Source organism: Littorina saxatilis, linkage group LG1, assembly GCF_037325665.1.
Source record: "Littorina saxatilis isolate snail1 linkage group LG1, US_GU_Lsax_2.0, whole genome shotgun sequence".
Classification (NCBI taxonomy): Eukaryota; Metazoa; Mollusca; class Gastropoda; order Littorinimorpha; family Littorinidae; genus Littorina; species Littorina saxatilis.
The window spans coordinates 58,427,714-58,440,172 of NC_090245.1; the positions used below are offsets into that span (position 1 = coordinate 58,427,714).

The following is a 12,459-nucleotide window of genomic DNA, read 5'->3' on the forward strand; positions in this document are numbered from 1 at the left end:
GGCGAAGCCGGCTACCCGGCGAAGCGGGTATTCCTCTAGTATCTATATGTTTTTGGAATCAGGAACCGACAAGGAATAAGATGAAATTGTTTTTAAATCGATTTCAAAAATTTAATTTTGATCATAATTTTTATATTGTTAATTTTCAGAGCTTGTTTTTAATCCAAATATAACATATTTATATGTTTTTGGAATCAGGAAATGATGTAGAATAAGATGAACGTAAATTTGGATCGTTTTATATAAAAAAAAATTATTACAATTTTCAGATTTTTAATGACCAAGGTCATTAATTAATTTTTAAGCCACCAAGCTGAAATGCAATACCGAAGTCCGGCCTTCGTCGAAGATTGCTTTACAAAAATTTCAATCAATTTGATTGAAAAATGAGGGTGTGACAGTGCCGCCTCAATTTTTACAAAATGCCGGATATGACGTCATCAAAAGTATTTATCCAAAAAAATCCGGGGATGTCATTCCCAGGAACTCTCATGTCAAATTTCATAAAGATCGGTCCAGTAGTTTGGTCTGAATCGCTCTACACACACACACGCACAGACACACACACATACACCACGACCCTCGTCTCGATTCCCCCTCTATGTTAAAACATTTAGTCAAAACTTGACTAAATGTAAAAAGTGGTCCATATTAGGAGCCCTTCCCCTATCCACCTGTATGTTTGCCTGCCTATGTAGCAAGTCACAAATAACTTGAGAAGTTGTTGAAATAAAAACTGTTTCCGTGTGAAAGCTTTCATCACCATCTGTTGTCTGTCGCTGCTTGTTTGTCAATCATTGCAGTAGGCCTACTGGGGTGCGTATGTTTGCGTGATTTTTCAAATGAATTTTTCAGTTTACATCCTCCAGTGTGTTTTGTGTGCGTGTGTAGCAAAGACGTGTGTGGTGTGTCAGCCGTGTGTGATGTGTGTGTGTGTGGCACGGTGTCAGTGCGTGTGTGTGTGAGCCCATGGTGTACGTGTGTGTGTGTGTGCCGCGCGTCAGTGACAGTGTGCGTGTGTATGTTTGGCCGGGCAGTTATACCTGCGCAGTTTCAGCGGCACAGACGACGCACTGCATATTATTGATGCTGCGATAGGCATTATGACGACTACTTGGCCTAATTACCTTTCACGCAACGTGTAGCGGGATGAGATAATATGCAGTGCGTTGTCTGTCCTGCTGAAGTTACATAGGTGAGCGCCAGGCCTTAGTAATGCAATATTATTCCCCCCTCTGCTTCTTTACCTCTGTAAACTTGTAGAGCTAGTTATTTTTCGATAATGACCCAGCAACCAAACAAATAACGAGCCAGCAACAGCCTGAATCCTCGATAGTGCAATGGGTTGAGAAGCTGTTCTGTTTCGGTACTACTTTTGCGACTGAAAAGTTCCAAACGCTCTAATGTACGAAGTATACATTTCTGGAGCAAACAATACAAACATACCGCATTTAAATTAACAACTACAGGCCTGAACACATGAATCTCCATATAAAATCCATGAGTTCGGTTGTTTTCTGAATCTAGATCTGCTGTGCACAAACCGTTCATCACAAGCAAATTCCCAAGGCAAGTAACTCATACGCTAGCCGACAAGAGTAGTTCCCCTTCTTTTAACGCAGTTTCTTCGACAACACTGACTGCAATCCGACGGTCAGTTTTCAACAATATTTCATTTTATAAACAGATCACACGCAACCAAATGCACACATCTCATCAATTTAAACAACATAAAGCGGTTTCATACACTATTTTCCCCAGAAAACTTAACTTCATACAGTAATTAACGTTGGAACACGGGTGCAAAAGTTCGTCTGCTAGTCCCATTTGACAAAAGAACATTATCTTAAGCGATACTAAAACATAAACAGAACACACAATATCTGCCTTTACCGCCACAGCAGAATAACAGCTTATCTGTGTACTTGATTTTAGTCTAAAACAGGGAAACAGACAAGAAGTGTTAACAGAATGGAATGATTTGCACGGAACTATACAACCGCGCATTAATCGATCGCCTGCGCAGGTTGACTGGTTGAGTGATTCGGATTCGATCAAACTTTCGCACAAAAACTCCTGTTTTCTTTGAATAACTGAAGAAAGGGTGAATAAAGAGGTTACACACCTCGTCTCAGTGATTATTAAAAATAATGGTCTCAGTTCGCGGTCATGAAAAAGCTCGCTGAAGCTCGCATTTTTCATGATCCGCTAACTTCGACCATTATTTTTAATAATCACTGAGACTCGGCATGTAACCTCTACTTATTCTTCTGACCGTGCCAGAGAGAGACTGAGAGCGAGAGAGAGAGTAAGGGAGAGTACCACCACCATGTTTATCGCCAAGCAGTAGAGTTATCGTCCCCAATTGTTTACATGCCGACAAGATGGCGACGGCGAAGAACACTTGAGGCAGTGTCCGTTAAGTTGCCACGCTCAACATGGGCTCTGGGGCTAGCACTCAGGTCAAAGCTATATGTGACGACAAGACAGATGCAAACGACGCAGGTAAACCGCCTGACGTGCCTGTAACTGCCAACAGCAAAGGCCAAACTGCCAAAACGACCAGGTAAAATAAGACTTCCGTTCTTCACTTGTGTTGCACTTGTTGCAGATTTACTCTTCTGTTTATCTGTTTGTCTGCCTTTCGGTTTTTTCACTATAGTTAAAGGACTTGTTTAAAAAGTTTTTATTGAAATCTATCAGATGTATATTGTGTTCTGTACTTTGTGGTGTATTTAAGTTTAATCTCCATTTGCGCAAGCTCTGACCCGAAAGTTAAATTATTTGCAGAACATGAACCGGTATCTCACAAAATAAACCTTAGTTTTCCATACCCTAGCAGATACGCTCCATGGCTCAGTTGGTAGTGTTGTGCTCTCAGGTTCTTGAGGTCCTTGGTTCGAGCCCTGCCATTGCTTTTTTTTTTTTTATTGTTTTTTTTTTTATAGATCTGTTTAACTTCTTTCTTTCTGTTCTTAAAATCTCATTTCCTTTCATTTGCTCTATTCTGCTTAATTCCAAAGCATTTTGGTAATCGTATTGTGATCAGTGCAACAACAAAGCTAGTCAGCCACGAGTCACTGCAGCCGTTCGTCTGCGAATCCAAGCAACATGTCCCAAGGTTAGAGGCAGCATTAGTTTAACAAAATGCAGTACACAAATGAACATGGAAACAAACAAAAACCACCAAATTGTGTTTGGCAAAACATGAGCCTGCTTCGCATCGAGTTTATTTGACCTATGACCCTGCTTCGACAGAATCTCCGAGACCTGCGAACCGATCTCTCACTACGGTCAGCCGCACTCATCAGTGACTCGCGCTGTTGCCAAAATATAAGTCTTTCTGAGTCTAAAACTGATCTCCATTAGTCTTTCTCCAATATAGCAAAGACCACAGTTCTTTGAATTGAACTTAAAAAGAAAATCTTTTAATAAAATGAATGAATCTGTAGCTTGGGGCTCCAGAACGGACTTGTCGGTTTTCCAGCCACGGTCTTTGAAAATTAATTTAGAGGTTAAATTAAGTTGTTATGGTTGGTATAATTAAAAAAAAAATCACACTAATTTAAAGTTTGGTACCAAATGTTCCTGTGGTGGGTCTGACATGCTTATGGCAAAGAAGGTTTTGCCAGGGAGGTTTAATTCTGCAAAGGCTTCATAGCTTGGCACTTAACTGCTATATTGCAAGATACAGTCCATAAATTGTTCTTGAAACTGTGATGGCGTTTCTGGTATCTGAAGCATTGATGATGTTATCACAAAGAGACTGTTAGTAAACTTTAGTTGTTGTAGCTATTTGTTAGTTTTTTGGATGATTTTTGGATGCGTTTTTCTTGTTGTTGTGTTCATGATACTAAACAAGACGTTTTCTCTTTCACAGGGGTACGAAAGATGCTGAAACTTCACTTCAAAGGACATCATCAACATTATCAACAGTAAAGGTATACGGCAGCAAAAGAAATTGATGTAACATAGATCTGTTAATATGCACCAAAAGAAAACAAGGACACATTACACTGAAGGGGTCAGTGTAAAGGTTTCACTCTGCAATATTTCCTTTGGAACACAATGCTTTGTCAGTTTATTTTTGTAATGATCAGATACACAGCACAAGAAACCATAGTATAACAGCAAGGTAAAATTTATTACCAAACTCATTTGTTTGATTATAAGTCCAGGGTGCCACAAACCAGTGTTTTAAAAAAAACCAGACAGAGACAGAGATATATATATATTTGTTGAATTGCCTAAATATTCAAAACACTGTGTATTTGATTGCAGGAAATAAGAGCAGTACCATCACCATCCCAGCCTGTTCCATCTACCTCCAAGTCCAAGCCTGTAATGGCTTTCCCCAGTACTGCCAAGACAAAACCCCAGCGACCAGCTGCTTCAAAAACAGAACTGGAGATGAAACTTACTCTGCTGGAAAAACAGGTTTGGAAAAAGCAAAGTCACAACAAAACATTGTATGCAGATATAAGTTAAATTGCACGATAAAATTGATATCTATCCAGATAATGATTCAAACATGTATTGATGCGATATATCGATATAGGTTGTCGGAACTCAAAATCGAGATTATAAAGACAATGAATACTGCCTTGTAGCTGAAGATGCATGTGTTTTGACCAAAATCAGTTACTTAAAGAGCCCTACATTGTGTCTTTCTAATAGTTAACTGCAGTACCCAGTGTCCTCCATATACTTTTCTTTTAGTACTCATCACGCACCTACTACCTAAATGTTTTCAACAAAATTGTGTAAAACTGTGTCACAGTCAGGGTTTCTTTCATCCACAGCTTGCCGAGAGTGAAAGTGAGAAACTGGATTTTGTGGACCGTATCCAGGCACTTGAGGGGCGTCTACAAGAGTTGACATCAGCTGCTGCTATCCCCATTGGTGGAGACAAAGGGGATGGTCAAAGGTCACATGCAGATCAGAGTTCCGGAGAACTGCAGGAAACGCTCAAGGCCAAAGATCACTACATTCAGCAGATTGAGCAGCAGCTGGCAACCGTTCAGTCGGATTCCACAAAAATTGTACGTTTTCAACATTGAAATTGACTTTCTTATTCAGTGATACAAGTGATACAAGAATTGATCCAGATAATTCTATGCAAAGTACAGTCAAACCTGTCCATAACCACCACCCAGGGACTGACCAAAAGTGGGTATTATAGACAGGTGGTCACTATTGAAAGGTGAATCATACAGAAGAAAAACTCATCTGGGAGTTGTCGTTGTGGGCAGGTGGTCACTTTCGAGAGGTGGTTGCAAGTGCAGCTTTGACTGTGACAAAGTAAAAGCTTTAAAGACATGGTTTGTCTGCCTGGAAGGAACGCACAACTTAAGTATTATGAACAAATTCGTATTTCAAACTCAGGTCAGTCTAACCAAAAAAATGAATATAGTAAAATTTCATGATTGAATTCAGAGGTGAAAACAAATACATACAAATTGTATGTTTGCAGAATGACTTAAATTTCTACCTAATTTTGTCTCCCTAAGTTTTAGTCATGGAGAAATCATCGTTCGAAGTCTGGAAAGTCTGGTGAAGTGGTTGCTTGTAAAGTAAAAAGTTAAAAAACAAAAGAATTCTGTACTCACCAATACAAGGACAGCACATACAATACTAAATCAAATTTTCGCTTATAGAAGCTTCTTCAGGACCAACAAACAAATAAACACAAAGGGAAACAAGTCGCATGATGCGATATAAAAACATTTAGTCAAGATCAACACCACAAACCAATCATCGCCAAGACTAAATTCAGATAGTCTCGGCTAACCATACCGAAGACCGAGACGGGTCACGCTCGCCGCCGCGAAGCACTTGTCCTTAGTACTTACCGAACCTATTTTCTTTCATTCTGAGCACATTTTTAGAGTAAACACAACATATCTATATATTTTTGAACTCGGGAGAAGATAAGGAATACAATGCAATCATTTTTTAATCTGTTTCTGAAAATTCGATTTTAATGAGAACTTTAATGAGCAAACTAATTAACTAATTTTTAATCTTCCAAGCTGAAATGCAATCCCATAGTCCGGACTTTGTCGAAGATTGCTTCACCAAAATTTCAATATATTTGGTTGAAAAATGAGGGTGTGATAGTGCTGCCTCAACTTTCACGAAAATCCGGATATGACGTCATCAAATACATCTTTCGAAAAAATGAAAAAAAACCGTCTGGGGATATCATATTCAGGAGCTCTGATGTGAAGTTTCATGAAGATCGGTCCAGTAGTTTTCTCGGAATCGCTTTACACACACACACACACACACACACACACACACACACACACACACACGCACACACACACATACATTCACACACCACAACCCTCGTCTCGATTCCCCGTCTATGTTAGAACATTTAGTCAAAACTTGACTAAATGTAACTAAAGCAAAAGCAGCACGGAACGAAAAAGGTATGAAAAGAAGATGGAGGGGAAACAAAAAAGTTGTTTATTATCAGCATGAGGAATGTATCCACTGACCTGTGGGAATGACGTATGATGTGAAATTGCACTGAGAGCAGTTGTCGAAAAAAGTACAATCAAGTGATCATAAACATTTCCTGTGTCATAACCACCCATCATATTGCGTTAGCATGGGAGTGTGTGTTTGAGAGAGACGGTGTGTGAATAAAATACCTAGAAGTAAAATGTGGCTTGTAAAGTAACCAAGTTGTCTCCCCTGGGTTGTAGCAAACTCCCGGCCCCGTCATCTCCCTCCCTGTGGCCAGGTTCCCCTCCTTACCTTCCCAGTATCAACTATTTATAACTATAATCCTTAATAGGTTTGTAGCCTGTGGGGCATGAAGCCTCTATTGGTTCCCCTGGGTATCTGAGTTGTGTGTTTGTTCCCAGCCCAACTAAATTGCCTTCTACTTTTGTGTATTGTTTTATTTCTGTAGTATAGCTATTAGCACAACTTTATACAAATTATACAGTTTATCCAAACACCACTTCATTTTTACATACCAAATTATGATTATGTTTCTTCTTTACCTCTTACAAATGTTGATTATAAGCTGTGGTTTTTTTTTACTTTTATTTCCTCAGCACACGCTAACTGTAAAACAGACTGCAGTGAAAGTGTACCTGTACAAAAAAGCCTAAATTGCCTCCCTTGGGACATATTTTATGGTTGTGAACTTATACATGATGACTTGTCCTAGCATCATGACAGGATTTAAAAAAAACTGTATACAATTATTATTCTACATCAGATACAACATATTATTTTAAGCTGATTTTGCTGTAGTTGTGAATGTGCTAGCTGTCCTTATCACATTCACACAGTGTCTATCCTTTGCAGAGAGTGCGGTTAAAGAAAAAAATCAAAAACCTCACAGCACAGCTCACAGAAGCAAAACAAGAATCCTCCATAACACACCTGGAGTTAAAGGACCGTAATTCACAACTACAAGACAAGCTTCGCAACTCTAAAGGTAAGCAGAGATTTCACAAACCATTGATCAATTTGGTCAGGTAGTAAATCAGGCAAAATGATGGTGCTTGATAAATCATGTGCGTGCATGCTTGCATGTGTGTGTGTTTGTGTGTATGCGCTTCCAAAACCACATATATCACACTAGATGAATACCCGCTTCGCCAGAAGAAGTAGACCCGAATACCCGGCTTTTCCAGGGACCCGGCTTTGCCGGGTATACGCCGGCTTCGCCGTCGCACCGTACGAAGGAAGGGAGATAAACGCGCAAAACACTGGAGAAGATAAGGAAGAGTTACTGGGAATGGATGTACAGAAAAACCAAAATCGGTTCAGCGCTGCGCGCTGAGAGCACGTGTTGAAAATTTTCATCGACCAGATTGTGTTTTGGGTCTACCTGAATATGCCCACCAAATTTGAAGCAGATCCATCGAGAACTTTGGCCGTGCATCGCAAAGTGACCGACAGACAGACAGACAGACACAGACAAGGCGCCGTATATAGATACAGATGTTAACAATATGGAGCTTCAGTCATCTTTCATAAGCAACAAATACCAGTCCCAGTAAGCACAATATTATCTGGCAAGACTGAATAATCTTGCTTAATGTCACTGAAAGCATCAAGGGCCTCTTAGGGACATATTTTGCTATACTGTAGTAAAAATCTTACAACTGTCAAGCTCTTCTGGTAAACAAGGCATGACAAAATTAAATGTCAACAGGTAAGTGTGATAACTTGAGGATTTCATGTCTGGTGTTTTCAAATTTCAGTCTTAAAAGTTGCATGGATGTTAAAATAGACGGTGTTCGGAAATAACTATATATATACAGTGGAACCTCCCATAACGACCCCTCCTAAAAACGACCCCCTCTGTTTGCCGACCGACTTTCTGGGCATGGCTGCCTTTTACACTGTAACTAACCTCCGAATGGCGAGGCCCTCCTTTTTCAGATGACCAACCTAGCTACAAAGGTTCAAGACTTTTACCTTATTACCAGTGAGTGTCAAAGTTTGTAATTATCCAGCACATGCGCCCCTCCTTAGTCATGCAAGTGAGCCAGGTGTGATAGTCAGTAGTCATTAGTGCATGCAAATCTAATGGCCTGCGGCTGTCCCCATCTTACCTTTTGCTTTTACAGGGTGGGGGGAGGGAAGGGGGTGGGAGTTTGAACAACAACTCGATACTGAAAGAGTGGATGCTGCTCTGTTTGGCATGTTTGTTTATGTACGTATTCTGTATTCTGTGATTGTGTGCTTGCCTACTGAGTGAATGTATTATCCTAAATATACATTTACAACACTTCTCTTGACTTGAGTTTATTAGGTGTTGCCTGTCTTTGTTCAATTTCATTTTAAATCGTTCAGAGGTGGTGTTAACATGGCAACTCAAACTAAACAACAGAAACTGTTGACGCTAGAAGATAGTGTAAGTCATAGTAGAAGCAACAAAGGTGACACTGAAAAGAGAATCGCAAAATGTCTGGGAGTGGGAAAAACCCAGATTAAAGTCAATAATCAAAGACCAGGCGCCTATTAGCAGTAGGTGGGAAAGCAGAGAAATCTTTGACAGAAAACATTCAAAAAGAAGTTGCCTCACCTGTGAGGAAACACTACCCTCACATTCCCAACCAATAAAGACCCCTCCTTTTTAAGACCGATTTTTCTGGACATTTTCAAGTCCAAAAACAAAGAGACTGCCAACATTTACAAGGTAGTTCCTGAAACTGGACATATTTAAGGTCGTTCCTGGGAGGTTTTACTGTGTCAGGATTTTAAAGCGGTGTGCCAGAGTAAGCACTCATGACATGGGGGGCAAGCTTTGAAAAGCAGGGCGAAGCAACAGCGCACTGCTGACCGGTTAAGACCTGATATGTATGTTATGCAGTGTGTGATCAATATGATGGGTGAGGTTGCTGCAACCCAGGTGCTGCAAGCTTACCGCTAGGTTGCAGCAACCCAGTTACGGCGAGGTTCATCGTGATGGCAGGTTAAAGCCGGTCAGCAGCGTGCTGTTGCTTCGCCTTGCTTTGCAAAGCTTGCACCCATTGTCTGGGGCGCTTACTCTGCCACATCGCTTTAAAATCCTGATACAGTAAAACCTCCCACAAACGACCTTGAAAATGTCCAGAAAAATTGGTAGTAAACAGGAGGGGTCTTTATTGGGAATGTGATGGTAGAGTTTTGAAAATCCTGACAGACTTATTTCCAGAAAACGTCTAAGACTGGTTAAGGCTTTTGCTGTGATGAGAAAGTTATGATGTGTTAAGTACCTGTCCACTATAGTGCAAGGTCTGTGAAGAAAAAACTCAGCTTAATCTATTTCATCAGTATTTTTTTCTTCATTTTTTTTCTGCAGATCAAACAGCGAAAGGAGCTGCCAGTCCAGATGGAGAGGAAGATGACAAGGAGTCAAAGTTCAAGGTCATCCTGGATCTGTCAGCAGAAGTGTCTGAACAAGCAGAAAAGATTGCCTCACTAGAGAGGCTGGTGAAGAAAAAAGATAAAGAAATAGAAGAGCTGAGACATGCTACTCTGCTCTCTGCTCAGAGTGCAAAGCAAAAGAAGCAGTCTGAATTGTCTGAACAATCTCAGAGTCAGAGTGATCATAGAAACAGCTTGAAAAAAATTGCAAGCCAGACCTCAGATTCTCAAGGTCACAATGACCGATCTGGGATATTTTCTGGTTCAGGGAACAGGTCAAAGCCAAGTTTCACACCTGTAGAGTCTGGAGCCTACAATGACAGCAGTCGGCAGAATTCCCAGCAAGGTCAGAGGCCAATATCAAAAATAGGTCCGCGGCCAAGTAACCCAAGGAGGCCGGGCCTTGAGCTTATTCTGGAGCGACAGTCTACAGCTCTGTCTGACTCTGATTCTGATTGGGAGATGGAAGGGCTGTCGTCCAAGATTCACAGTGCACCTGCCCGTGTGCGTGTCAAGTCTGCCGCAATTGCAGCCGAGGAGAAGACACGCGACAACTTTGACCTGGATGACAAATGGAGTCTGGCCACAGATGACAATGACCTGATGATGACCGGAGAGGTTAGACCCACAAGAGGTCAGAGTGGCCGTCAGAAGAGAAGGTCAGCCCTAAAAACCAAACAGGAGCGAGTGAGAAATGAGCGTGCAAGGGAATTGATGGGACCTTCACTGGCGTTCGCACAGCAAGATGGTGAACAGCTGACGGACACTAGCTGTAATAACACAGCAACACCCCGTGCTATGGACAAAGCTTTTCACTTCTCCAGCACAGATGGTATGACTTTCGCCGTTTGATGGACACAGTTTTTCTACAGAAGTGTTTTTATCTCTCGTGATTCAGTTTGCCTCTGGCAGGCATGATCAGCATGAAATTGACTGTTTGACTAATAGGCTTGCTCAACGATGGGCAAAAGACAGAGAATTTCAAACTGAGGCCAAGAGTAAATTAAAGATCTCTGCAAGAAGAATTATTTTATGTTATATCAGCATTTAAATGTGATGTCAAAACTAATTGTACATATAAGAGAGATGTGATACTGTTTACATTTTTCTGCTCACTCATTTGTGTACATTTTCAGTATTATCATATTCAGAATTGTTGTCTTCAATGTGTCTCACGACTTTAAAACAGTCATTACTTTTCTCTCTATTTTCGGGAAGCAACTATGGCCCGCTTTCCAATATGAACTCAGAATTAATGTTTAGCATTTTACCTTGATTGTTTCTGGAATATTAATTACAAATGGCCAATATTATTTTTCTCTTCTACATTATTGTTTTCTTCTAACAGTATTATTGGAAGACGGAACCATTTGGGGGAAAATGATGGGATCTTGTACATGTATTTACAAAATTAATGTATTTTTTCATCCTGAACCTTGGTTGTGTCTGGTGTTTGGAACATCAGGAAAATTGGTGGGAGTCACCAATGCCACAAATTAAGCTAGTAGATCAGCTTTTCTCCACACTTTGGACTTTCATTTTCTGACAGAACTTGTACTGACCAAATTAATGTAAAAGTAGCTTCAGGTATAGACATATATGTTAGGTATAACCAACTTTTTTTAGATTCTTCGTGCTGTTACGATATCTACTTAATTATTGTGGAAAACACACAAACACACACACACACACACACACACACACACACACACACACACACACACACACACACACACACACACACACATTGTTTGGTCAGTTCCTGACATAAGAATTTGGTTTATTCTTTTCTCATGATTATTTTAATTTTGAGTGTGGTTCAAAATGGCCAAGGTTTATGTGGTGGCATAAAATACAGAGAGCTGGTAGTCACAATGTACCAAGGCAGAATGGCATACCCTCATTTTGAAAAGTTAATTGCTTAGTTTTGATGAGCTTGTTCTGTTTTAAGACGCACCAAAACTGCCCCTGCAGTGTAAATGTCCTTTACCAAAAAGGATGAGTTTTTTTTTAAATCAGTAGACCAACAAACAGCAGAATATGTTCTTTGGACGTACCACTCATCAAGGCATTTTAAAAGAAGAAGCAAAGTTTTAGAAGCATAATACCGGTATAGGTAAGTTTTGAATGAGAACTGTTTAAACAGATGTGAATTCTTTTTTGTTTTATTTTGTGTTTTCCACCACCGTGACCAAGTGAGTCGATTTTGTGTATATACCTCATCAGTATCAAAGACAAGTATTGAATATGTTTCTCTGCCAGTGTATTTGTGTGTGCTTTGGACAAACCTGTTTCCCCAACATGTACAAGTCAGTGTGTTTTGTTTGGGCACAAGCCAGACTGTCGGTTGTGTGAGTGTACATGACATTGTTGTGAGCAAGCTAACATGGGAGTTGTGATGCAACACAAATTTGAAAAATATGAATTGTTGTTTTGTGTGTGTTGTGAGCCTGGTCTGATCATGGCCCTGACAGTCTTAAGTGCTGACAAAACAATCAAATCAATATGCACAAGGCAAAAAAAAAGAGTATTTGTGGTTGATAAACACATGACCCAAATAAAAAGAGAATGTAG

General features: G+C 40.2%; 1 protein-coding gene across 1 annotated transcript; it reads left to right on the forward strand.

The window, feature by feature from the left end:
• Positions 1-1,224: 1,224 nt before the first annotated feature.
• On the forward strand, positions 1,225-12,459 carry LOC138975308 (M protein, serotype 6-like). Its single transcript, XM_070347965.1, has 6 exons — positions 1,225-2,566; positions 3,881-3,941; positions 4,282-4,437; positions 4,803-5,042; positions 7,330-7,462; positions 9,821-12,459. Exons 1-6 carry the CDS (start codon positions 2,439-2,441, stop codon positions 10,735-10,737), a joined length of 1,635 nt encoding a protein of 544 aa, XP_070204066.1. The 5' UTR covers positions 1,225-2,438; the 3' UTR covers positions 10,738-12,459.

Bases quoted from the DNA above. Each gene is read 5' to 3' on its own strand.
- LOC138975308 (XM_070347965.1), top strand. From the start codon at position 2,439: ATGGGCTCTGGGGCTAGCACTCAGGTCAAAGCTATATGTGACGACAAG. The intron at 3,942-4,281 runs GTATACGGCAGC...ATTTGATTGCAG, and splicing joins CAACATTATCAACAGTAAAG to GAAATAAGAGCAGTACCATC. The intron at 7,463-9,820 runs GTAAGCAGAGAT...TTTTTTCTGCAG, and splicing joins CAAGCTTCGCAACTCTAAAG to ATCAAACAGCGAAAGGAGCT.